Here is a 12,191-nt window from a genome sequence, read left to right on the forward strand (position 1 = left end):
GCGGGCACTAAATGCCACCCCTGCCACACACCCTCTCGCCCATGCCCTCCATGCCCTTTGGTCATTGGCGCCAGGGAGTGGTGAGGAAATAAGGACCGGTCTGTAAAACCATCGACAGAGGAACACAAGATGCTGGAGTAACTCAGCGGGACAGGCGGCATCTTTGGAGAGAAGCAACGGGTGACGTTTCATGTCGAGACCCTTCTTCAGCCTGAGAGTGATCTCTGGACTGAGTGTGACAACAGCCCGGTTACTTGGCTCCAGCTGTCAGTATTTGCTTACCTGGGCAAAGGTGCGGTATCCATCCATGATGGGCCTGTAGCCCGTGCATCGACACAGGTTTCCTGCAAGGCCAAGACACGGGAGACAGTGGGGAACAGGCTCTGTCCCAGGAATGCCGGGCGGAGGGGGGCGGGATGGACAGTGGAGACAGTGGGGAACAGGCTCTGTCCCAGGAATGCCGGGTGGAGGGGGCGGGATGGACAGCGGAGACAGTGGGAACAGGCTCTGTCCCGGGAATGCCGGGGACTGTGGGAGTCATAAACAGACAAATACCGTACCGGCACATCTTTGGAGTTTGAGAGATAGTAAACGTGGGCACCAGGAGAGAACCAACGCAGTCACAGGGAGAACGTGCAAACTCCACACAGACAAGTGTCCAAGGTCAGGACTGATCCTGCACCCTTGGAGATGTTGGACTGTGGGTGGGACCATCGAGAGCGAGGGAGAGAGTGGAGAGAGAGGGGGAGAGTGGAGAGAGGGGGAGAGTGGAGAGAGAGGGGGAGAGAGGAGAGAGGGGGGGAGAGAGGAGAGAGGGGGAGAGTGGAGAGAGGGGGAAAGTGGAGGGAGAGGGGGAGAGAGAGGGGGGGAGAGAGGGGGAGAGTGGAGAGAGAGGGGGAGAGTGGAGAGAGAGGGGGAGAGAGAGGGGGAGAGTGGAGAGAGAGGGGGAGAGAGAGGGGGAGAGTGGAGAGAGGGGGAGAGTGGAGAGAGGGGGGGAGAGTGGAGAGAGAGAGGGGAGAGAGAGGGGGAGAGTGGAGAGAGAGGGGGAGAGTGGAGAGAGGGGGAAAGTGGAGGGAGAGGAGGAGAAAGAGGGGGAGAGTGGAGAGAGAGGGGGAGAGAGGGGGAGAGAGAGGGGAGAGGGGGAGAGAGAGGGGGAAGAGAGGGGGAGAGTGGAGAGTGAGGGGGAGAGAGAGGGGGAAGATAGGGAGAGAGAGGGGGAGAGTGGAGAACGAGGGGGGCAATCATGAGCGAGGGAGGTCTATCCGGTGAAGGGCCGCCGAGCACAAGGGGGGGGAAGGGATAGCCAGCGATTCACGATGCTAGGCGTAAGGTGGATCCTTAACCTGGATGGTGATATAGTTATTTGAAAATGTCGCGATGAGATAATTTGGTGACTTTGTGTTATGGTGGTAGGTGTGTGTCACCACTGGTTTGGTTTGTAAATGTGACTTTTTGTGATAATTGAATACATTATTTTAAATAACGAAAAGAGGGGGGACTCGGTGGTGTGGGGGAGCTGCCGAGAATGAAGAGGGAACTGGTGGCGGTGAGCTTCCGACTGCCAGTAGACAGGACTGTTGGGTGAACATCTGTGACTGTGATGGTGGTAGTAGCGTGGCCTCACTTGTGGCCTGCCTCGGTGGTCCGCTGACGATCCCACCCGGTTGTATGTACAACAAAGCATTTCACTGCACCTAGGTTCACGTGACTGTAACGTATCACTGAGTCAGTGGAACCTACTGCTGCCCTAATGCTGATCCCTCTCCCTCTCTCCCACCCCCCTCGCGCTTTTAACGGGATGATCCATGCCCATAGAAACATAGACAATAGGTGCAGGAGTAGGCCATTCAGCCCTTCGAGCCAGCACCGCCATTCAATGTGATCATGGCTGATCATCCAAACTCATCAAAACATAGAAATGTGGAAAATAGGTGCGGGAGGAGGCCATTTGGCCCTTCGAGCCAGCACCGTCATTCATTGTGATCATGGCTGATCATCCACAATCAGTAACCCGTGCCTGCCTTCTCCCCATATCCCTTGATTCCGCTAGCCCCATGAGCTCTATCTAACTCTCTTTTAAATTCACGCAGTGAATTGGCCTCCACTGCCCTCTGTGGCAGAGAATTCCACAAATTCACAACTCTCTGGGTGAAAAAGTTTCTTTTCACCTCAGTTTTAAATGGCCTCCCTTTTATTATTGGACTGTGTGGCCCCTGGTTCTGGACTCCCCCAACATTGAGAACATTTTTCCTGCATCCAGCTTGTCCAGTCCTTTTATAATTTTATACGTCTCTATAAGATCCCCTCTCATCCTTCTAAACTCCAGTGAAAACATACACCCACCACCCTTTGAGTGCAAAGTTTAGCCTGTAGCGAAACACACGTTGTGTATCTTTATTTCGCTCGAGAGCAAAAACTGTTAAACGTCGACTTCTTTGAATTCCCCCTACTGTGTGATTGATCTTCCCTGATCAGTTGAGAGTTGCAGCTCGACCATCAAAGGTTCGAGAGTTCCATTAAGAGTCGTGGCCACAAGGGGGCACCACAACCCCTCGGATTCCTATTCAATCTTTTCCCCTTCACCTTGAACCCATGTCCTCTGGTCCTCGATTCCCCTACCCTGGGCAAGACAATCTGTGCATCTACCCTCCTCTCTTAGATACACCTCTATAACATACCCCTCATCCTCCCACGCTCCATGGAATAGAGACACAGCCTACTCAACCTCTCCCTATAGCTTACACCCTCTGGTCTTGGCAACATCCTCGTAAATCTTCACTGAACACCTTTCAAGCTTGACAATATCTTTCCTATAACATGGTGCCCAGAACTGAGCACAATCTGAACTGAACACAAACACACTTAGTGACTGATGTACAAGGTCACCCCAGGTCTCGTTGCATGTCCCCTTTTCCTAATCTGACACCATTCAGATAACAATCAATGGACAGGATGGATGTCCAATGTGGAACCGAGCACAAGGAGCAAATGTTACCTTGGAGAGTGTCTTCGATCTCCTCCAGCGTGGGGTTGCGGTGGTTCCGCAACAGGGTGTACATGGACATGACGATCCCGGGGGTGCAGAATCCACACTGGCTGCCGTGGGCCTTTGCAATGCGCTCCTGGAGTGGGAATGAAAGCAGAGATACCGTGCAGGAAGCTGGATCACACACGGAAACTTGGAGAGAGTGGATGTGGAGAGGATGTTTCCACTAGCGGGAGAGTCTAGGACCAGAGGCCACAGCCTCAGAATTAAACGACGTTGCTTCAGGTAGGAGATGAGGAGGAATTTCTTTAGTCAGAGGGTGGTGAATCTGTGGAATTCTTTGCCACAGAAGGCTGTGGAGGCCAAGTCAATGGGCATATTTAAGGCAGAGATAGATAGATTCTAGATTGGGTGTAAGGGGTTATGGGGAGAAGGCAGGAGAATGGGGTTAGGAGGGAGAGATAGTTCAGCCATGATTGAATGGCGGAATAGATTTGATGGGCCAAATGGCCTAATTCTGCTCCTATCACTTATGACCTTATGAAACTCTCATCGACGGTTAAGAACGGGGACTGGGCCACTCGTGTAGTGAAAGACACTCAAATCGATTGGATACGATACACTGTCTGGGAGCCGTACAGACAGAGACACTGGTCCAGTATGGTGAAAGGCAATTATTACACCTCTGGAGTTTTATGGGCAATTATTACACCTCTGGAGTTTTATTGGGAGTCCTGGGTCATTATTACATGTCAGCATTTCATTGTACAAAGCATACAAAGAAATACAAAGTATTTCATTGTTCATTGTTCCGTTCCATGACAATAAAACCTGACAATTGGTCACTGTCATTGTAACCCATCGTTTCACACGTATGAACTGAATTCCACCGCGGCGCACGGTGGCACAGAGGGTAGAGCCGCTGCCTCACAGCTCCAGAGTCCAGGGTTCGATCCTGACCTCGGGTGATGTCCGTGTGTGTGTGTGTGTGGAGTTTGCACGTTCTCCCCGTGACCGTGTGGGTTTCCTCCGGGAGCTCCTGGTTTCCACCCACGTTCTTTGGCCAACAATGCGTGTGGCAAGCGCAGTGCTTCGATAGACTTCTGCCTACACATGGTCCTTATCCCTCTATTCCCTGCACATCCATGTGCCAAAAGATGAATTTTTCAATTTAACCCACTCTGCCTCCTTTTCACCCTTTCCTTTGCTGGCATTTACAAATTCCTGTCTTGAATTGACAGTTGAATCTGTCTTTGTTGCGTATAAGGTCATAAGTGAAAGGAGCAGAATTAGGCCATTCGGCCCATCGTCTACTCCTGACACTCAATCCTGGCTGATCTATCTCTCTCTCACCCAATTTTCCTGCCTTCTCTCCATAACTCCTAGTGTTAATGTGCGGGGATCGCTGGGCGGCGCGGACTCGGTGGGCCGAAGGGCCTGTTTCCGCGCTGTATCACTAAATCAAATTTTAAAAACCCGGGTCTCCGGCGCTGTGAGGCAACAACTCTAAGCTGCGCCACCGTGCCGCCCTTCTAGACTGCATTTGCTGGTGTCTGTCTCCACCACCCGGTCTGTTTGGATCACCTGCAACACCAAGCTGTTCACTGTACCTCGGTACACGTGACAATAATCAACCAAAAACCACACTTTCATCCCCGCCTCCATTGTCCCCACTCGCTCCGGGCTGGAGGAAGACACGGCACCGGAATGGCTCACCTGGACGGGATGGAGCTGGGTGGTGGTGCTCCCGATCCCCTCCACTGTGGTAATGGCGGTGTGGTGGAGAGAGCAGAGGGGGGCCAGGCAGGCGTTGACAGCGATGTGTCTGGGGAGACAGAGTCAAGGAGGGGCGGACCGAGTCATGTTGTCCCCACGCATTGGGAAACACGGGGTGGCTGTAAACCAAGGAGAGGATCGTACGGAGAGCGGGCACGGAGGCATGTGGGAAGGGGGGGGGTCACAGGATACGTGCGGTGACCCCCCATCCTTGTCCCGGTGCTTGCCCACACAGCACCATAATAACATACACCGAGTCGTAGGTGTCAACAAACTACACACACTATAGGGCACAGGTTTCAGGTGAGTGGGGCAAAGTTTAAAGGAGATGTGTGGGGGCAAGTGTTTTACACAGAGGGTGGTGGGGACCTGGAATGCACTGCCAGGGGTGGTGGTGGAGGCAGATACGATGGTGATGTTTAAAAGGCTATTATATACGTACATGGGGATGCGGGGAATGGAGAGATATGGGGAGAGATATGGATCATTATTGGACATGGGAGAGGTGCCGGTACTGGTGATGGCTAATGTTGTGTCTCTGTTTCCAAAGGGTTGCAAGGAAAAGCCTGGGAACTATAGACCAGTGAGCCTGACTTCTGTGGTCGGCTTGTTACTGGAGGGTGTGCTGAGGGATAAGGTATATATACATGTGGATAGACACGGGTGATTAGGGACAGTCAGCATAGTTTTGTACGTGAGAGATTGTGTCTTACGTGTGGGGAGAAGGCAGGAACGGGGTACTGATTGTGAATGATCAGTCATGATCACATTGAATGGCGGTGCTGGCTCGAAGGGCCGAATGGCCTCCTCCTGCACCTATTGTCTATTGTCTCATGAATCTGATTGAGTTTTTTTGAAGAAGTAACCAAAAAGGTCGATGAGGGTAAAGCTGTAGATATTGTTTATCTGGATAAGTGGGAATATGTAGACCCAGTGTGAATGGGTGATCGATGGTGAGCGTGGACTCGGTGGGCCGAAGGGCGTTTCCATGCTGTATCTCCAAAACTGAAACACAAAAACTTGTCTCTCTGTTCTATAACACTCTCCCTTGCCCTGCCATTTACTGTGTAAGTTCTGCCATGGGTTAACTTACCAAAATGGCACACCTGGCACTTTTCCAGGTAAAATTCCACCCTTTCCCTACTTCCCTAATTCATCTAGATCCTGCTGTGATCATAGATAGATAGCCTTCTTCACTGCCCATGACACCACCAATGTTGGTGTTATCTCCAGACGTACTGCCAATGTTAACCACACTGCCATTCAGGTGAAGGCAGATGACGAACCACAATGAAGCCATCACCAATCCCCGACACACTCCACTGGTCACGGACCTCCAGTCTGAATAACTACCCTCACAACTACCTTTCCACTCCTGCCACCAGGCCAATGTTGCATCCATTTGGTTTCGCCCACCTTGGGTTCCATGTAATCCATCCCTCCATACCAGCCGACCATACGAGACCTCGTCCAATGCCTTGCTGAGGCCCATGTAGACAATGTCCACAGTCCAGCCCTTGTCGGTCCTCTTGGTGACCTCAATGGTCACAAATGCAACCAAACTTGTGTTATTAGATGAGTGGTAGAATCTGGTGGGTGGCCGCATGCAACTGGAGACAATAATTAATGGGGATTAACATAGGATTAGTGCCAATACAAAGGTCGTTTGTACATGGAACTCCTAGTGTCCAGGTCTGGTCAAGTGAGGAATCTCAATGGACCGAGCTCTCTGGAGCATCTTCCCCCTTTCTCCATTTCTAAGATCATAAAACCATTGACAGAGGAGCAGAATTAGGCCATTTGGCCCATCGAGTCTGCTCCACCATTTGATCCTGACTGATGTATTTTCCCCTCTCCGCCCCATTCTACTGCCTTCTGCCCGTAACCTTTGACTCCCCTACTAATCAAGAACCTTTCAATCTCCGCTTGGGAAATACCCAGTGACTTGGCCTCCACTGGCCTCTGCGGCAATGAGTTCCACAGTGAACTCCACCAACCCTCTGTCTTTGGCGTTCATGACGTTGAACGTGTCCCACTGAATGTGGTGGTGGGGAGGCTTTCCTTGGTTCAGGAGCTGGTGGGTGAAAGGATACACGATCTTCCCCTGGGGGGCGCTGTACTTGGAGACCATCACGGTGCAAGAGCCGCATCCTCCCTCTCCACAGCCGAGCTTGGTCCCCGTCAGACCCACTGACGCTCGTGTTAAGGAAAGCCGTGGTGTGCAGGCGGGGCCGGCGGCAAGGACCCACCACCGGGCAGCTCACCAGGTGGCGGTGGCAGCTGCCGATGTCCAAGGTGGGTGGGTGGGTGGACACAAAGAAGGAAAGATGCTGGTTTACAAAATAAGACACAAAGTGCTGGAGTAAGTCAGCAGGTCAGGCAGCATCTCTGGAGAACATGAATCAGTGACGTTTCAGGTCGGGACTCTTCTTCTGACTGAAGACAAGTCCCGACCCAAAACGTCACCTACCCATGTTCTCCAGAGATGCTGCCTGACCTTCTACATTACTCCAGCACTTTGTGTTTTTCACTGGGTACAGGAGTAGGGCACTACGGTGACGCAGCGGATAGAGTTGCTGCCTTAGAGTGCTAGATACCTGGGTTCAATGCTGACTACTTGTGCCTTCTGTATGGAGTTTGTACATTCTCCTTGTGACCGTGTGGGTTTTCCCCGGGTGCCCAGGTTTCCTCCAACACTCCAAAGACGTGCAGGTTTGTAGGTTAATTGGCTTTGGTAAAATTGTAATATTGTCCCTAGTGTGTATAGAATAGTGTTAGTATGCAGGGATCGCTGGTCGGTGCGGACTCGGTGGGCCAAAGGGCCTGTTTCCGCACTGTACCTCTAAACTATACTAAACTAAACTAAACTAAAGTAAACTAAACAGAGTGGCACGGTGGCGCAGCGGTAGAGTTGCTGCCTTACAGTGAATGCAGCGCCGGAGACTCAGGTTCGATCCTGACTACGGGTGCTGTACTGTAAAGAGTTTGTACGTTCTCCCCGTGTCCTGCGTGGGTTTTCTCCGAGATCTTCGGTTTCCTCCCACACTCCAAAGACGTACAGGTATGTAGGTTAATTGACTGGGTAAATGTAAAAATTGTCCCTAGTGTGTGTAGGATAGTGTTAGTGTGCGGGGATCGCTGGGCGGTGCGGACTTGGTGGGCCGAAAAGGCCTGTTTCCGCGCTGTATCTGAAATATGAAAATAAATAAATAAATATGACACAAAATGCTGGAGTAACTCAGCGGGCAGGCAGCATCTCTGGAGAGAAGGAATGGGTGACGTTTCGAGTCGAGACCCTTCTTCAGAGTTCCTCAGAGCTAAACAACAGCTGTGCAAGTCGTTGCCAAGGCCACATTTGGGAGAATACATCCAGTTCTGGTTGCCCTGTTGTGGGGAAGGATGCTAATTAACTTGAAGGGCTGGGGGAGGGTCGGGGTCCAAATGTTCAGCTGGCCCTGAGTGGGACCTGTTAGTCGGGTCTAGTCCCACACCTCCCCCTCTCCCTCCACATTCGTAAACAACAGGAGTCGCCAACAGCGAGTGGCAAGGATACATTTCCTCCTCAGGTAGGTTATCAGGTTGAGTTCGGGGTCCACATTCCTTTCCCGCACCTGCGGCAATAAAGCAAAAGCAGCAAAACAGATGAGCTCGCCTTAGTATCGAGCAAACACTCTTTATTTCACGCCTCCCCTCCTTTAGTTTTCACGCCAGCTAAAGAATGGCGCACTTAAAATGGCCGTCACGCCTCTCTGAGCAAGTGAGTTGATGAGGCTCACAAACCTTCCGCGAGGAAAAACTAACACTGTGTTTCCTTCTTAAACGAGTGACCCCCTTGGTTTGGTAAGGTGGCCAACTTGTTTTACATTATCCGCAGCAGAGGAGCCAGCAGGATGGTCTAGAACAAGGGGAAGTGAAGGAAACGTATGAAGAACACGTTCTCATATCTCTCTGTGACAGACACCAGGATCTTACAAGCTTCAATCATGAGATGAAGAGGTCAGGTTGATGCACAGAGTCTCTTGCCCAGAGCAGGGGAATCGAGCACCACAAGACATAGGTTGAAGGTAAAGAGGAAAATATTTAATCTGAGGGGTAACATTTCTTCCACAAAGGCTGATGGGTGTATGGAACAAGCTGCCAGAGGAGGTAGTTGAGGCTGGGACTATTCCAGCGTTTAAGAAACAGGTACATGCATAGGACAGGTTTGGAGGGATATGGACCAAACGCAGGCAGGTAGGACTTGTGTAGCTGGGACATGTTGGCCAGTGTGGGCAAGTAGGGCCGAAGGGCCTGTTTCCACGCTGTATCACTCTATGACTCTGTCCAAGCTTCAAGATGCAAACATTATATCACTGGAGGTAATCAGAGAGATGGGGAGATGTGATAGGGATTGGGAAACATGGCGTCATTTTGAATCGTGATACATGCAGGTAAGGACCCATTCACTCTATGGCTATTGATTCAGGACCCTCTTGCTCCACCTACCTTGTGTCCATTGACATAGAAAACCAGCTCATCGCTTTCCGATGTCGTGGAGCTCCCCCTCCCGTCGTTCATTCTCTGAGCTGTTTAACAGAATAATACAACAGGATATTAGTTTGCAGACGACACCAATGTGGTGGGCCGGATCACGAACAACAACGAGACGGAGTATAGGAAAGTGGTAGAGAACTTAGTAACATGGTGTCACAGCAACAACCCCTTCCTCAAAGTCAGCAAAAGGAAGGAGCTAGTTATTGACTTCAGGAAACATGATGGAGGACATGTCCCAGTCAGCATCAATGGTGCCAAAGTGGAAATGGTTTAGAACTTCCAGTTCCTTGACGTTAATGTTCCCAATGATCTGTCGTGGACCAACTACACCAATGTGCCAACCAAGAGGGTCACCAACTCCTCTACCTCCTGAGGAGACTGAGGTCATTGGGCATGTCTCCAATAACGCTTACAATAACGCGCACTGTCAGGCTGCATCACAGCTTGGTTTGGGAACAGCTCTGTCCAAGACAGCAAGAAATTACAGAGTTGTAGATGTAGCCCAATCCATCCCACAGCCCAGACGCCCCCACCATCGACTCCATCCACACTTCACGCTGCCTCGGAAAAACAGCCGACACAATCAAAGACTTGTCCCACCCCGGTCATTCCTTCTTCTCCCCGCTCCCGACTAGCAGAAGATACAGAAGCTTGAAAGCGCGCACCACCAGACTCAGGGACAGCTTCTTCCCCTCTGTTATTAGGCTTCTGAACGTTCCTTCCATAGGCTAGTGCACTGTCCGGTTCACCTCTACCCCATTGCGGACATTGGACTTTGTCTGTGGAACTGGTGCACGACAATGCTGAGAACTATATTCTGCACTCTGTATCTTCCCCTTTGCTCTACCGATTGTACTTGAGTTTGGCTTGGTTTTATTTATGTCTAGTACTATCTGATCTGTTTGGACAGCAAGCAGAACAAAGCTTTTCACTGTACCTCGATACACATGACAATAATAAACCTAAACCTCTGAATCCACTTGTTTGTCCAGATTGAGCCACCTTTGATATTTCCGTGGCACCTAGTAATGAACAATCATTGAAGTTCATCCATACCGTCCTTCAATACTTATTAAGGCCCATCTTCTGCCAACAGTAACCTAGGTACCGTAGAGGCATAGCGTTATATAGCACAGAAACAGGCCCTTCACCCCACCCCACCCTTGCCACAAGTCACACAAGTGTGCGTTTGGGCTTTTTGTCATTCAAGTAAACCTCTACTCACTCGTCTCTCCCCTGTAATACGAGCTCACATCCATCTCACCTGCACCACTATCTGGCTCTGAGCCACCGTCGTTGTTTGTCTCAGAGGCGATTGGACCTGTTGCTTGATTCAACGATGAACGCAAGACACACCGAGTGGAAGAAGGCAACTTCTTACTTCTTGTTAGTTTCCTCCAAACTGCCCTTTGGAGTTTTCACCTTTTAAACATTAACAGAGGCAGCACTGATTAAGTTTTGGCTTGAGATTCAATGTCAACTCGGTCATCGGCTAACCTCACTTGCCAGGGATATTTGGCATTGATTTATTATTGTCACGTGTATTGATATACAGTGAAAACATTTGCTTGAGTTTGAGTTGAGTTAGTTGGTGCAGCACAATGGTGCAGCAGTAGAGTTGCTGCCTTACAGCATTTACAGTGCCAGAGACCCGGGTTTGATCCTCACTACGGGTGCTGTCTGTATGGAGTTTGTACGTTATCCCCGTGACCTGCGTGCGTTTTCTCCAAGAACTTTGGTTTCCTCCCACACTCCAAAGGCTTGTCGGTTAATTGGCTTGGAATAAAATTATCCCTAGTGTAGGCTCGTGTTAATGTGCGGGGGTCGCTGGTCGGTGCGGACTCGGTGGGCCAAAGGGCCTATCTCAGCGCTGTATCTCTAAATTAAACTAAAGTTCATTGTCACGTGTACCGAGGTGCAGTGAGAAGCTTTTGTTGCGTGCTAACCAGTCAGCGGAAAGACAATACATGATTCCAATCACGCCATCCAGTGTACAGACCTTACTTGAGTACAACCAAACTGTGCATGAGAACACCATTTAATGCAAGAAGGAGTATTTTGTGCCATTACAAGAAGGACGTGGAGGTTTTGGAGAGGGTGCAGACGTGATTTACCAGATCGTGCCTAGATTAGAGGGTTTCAGCCACAAGGAGAGGTTGGGTAGACTTGGATTGTTTTTTATGGAACGCAACGGTTGAAGAGAGATATAATATCTCTCTTGGCACATCTTGGCGCACAATATGTAACAGCATGCCACAACCTGAGAGACAGTGAATGACCAACATGTACACATACACTCATACATAAATTGACACTAAGGAAATTAATATCAACCTACTAAACGTGCTACCTTGCTGTACTGTTTACAACTGCAAGAACGAGTAGCAATCAATAAAAGGCTATAAATGTATTGCGTGAATATATATATATATATATATGTACAGGGGCATATCGACCCATGCATTGTATACTTGTTTTTATATTCATGCATTTTAAATATGTATGTTATGTTCTATACTTTGGCAATATAATGATGTATCTTATCATGCCAATAAAGCATTTAAAAAAAATAATTAAAAAAAATAAATAATAATAGACGTTTATAAAATGACTAGACCAAATGGACCCGTTAGGCCCAAACCTCTCCTGCATTGGTGCAGCACCCTCTCCTCCCGCTCCCTCCTCCCCTCCCCCTCCCTCCCCCCACCCCCTCCCCCCTCCCTCTCAGTCCTTCCCCTCCCCCCCACTCCATCCCCATCAACCCTCTTTATCCTCCCTTCAACCCCCCTCCCTCCCTCCTTCCCTAGGAGATAGGTTTAAACTCAAAAATGTGAATAACTTTAAAAATATAACACCAATTTTAATGAAACTTCTTCCATTAGCATCAAAGGGATGA

General features: G+C 49.9%; 1 protein-coding gene across 8 annotated transcripts in view; it reads right to left on the reverse strand.

The window, feature by feature from the left end:
* LOC144593363 (xanthine dehydrogenase/oxidase-like) overlaps positions 1–12,191 on the reverse strand; it is a 159,992-nt gene that overhangs the window by 60,069 nt on the left and 87,732 nt on the right. For 6 of the 8 annotated variants that reach the window (XM_078398816.1, XM_078398820.1, XM_078398815.1 and 3 more), the window contains exons 2-7: positions 9,248–9,327; positions 8,316–8,373; positions 6,856–6,952; positions 4,703–4,811; positions 2,996–3,122; positions 283–344 (exon numbers count right to left, since the gene is read on the reverse strand). In XM_078398816.1, coding sequence (XP_078254942.1) covers positions 283–344; positions 2,996–3,122; positions 4,703–4,811; positions 6,856–6,952; positions 8,316–8,373; positions 9,248–9,319 — 525 coding nt within the window. In that variant the 5' untranslated portion in view covers positions 9,320–9,327. Of the gene's footprint in view, positions 1–282; positions 345–2,995; positions 3,123–4,702; positions 4,812–6,855; positions 6,953–8,315; positions 8,374–9,247; positions 9,328–10,559; positions 10,824–12,191 lie in introns of those variants that run through there. The other 2 variants (XM_078398813.1, XM_078398814.1) reach the window with 2 other exon arrangements.

Source organism: Rhinoraja longicauda, chromosome 5 (genome assembly GCF_053455715.1).
Source record: "Rhinoraja longicauda isolate Sanriku21f chromosome 5, sRhiLon1.1, whole genome shotgun sequence".
NCBI lineage: Eukaryota > Metazoa > Chordata > Chondrichthyes > Rajiformes > Arhynchobatidae > Rhinoraja > Rhinoraja longicauda.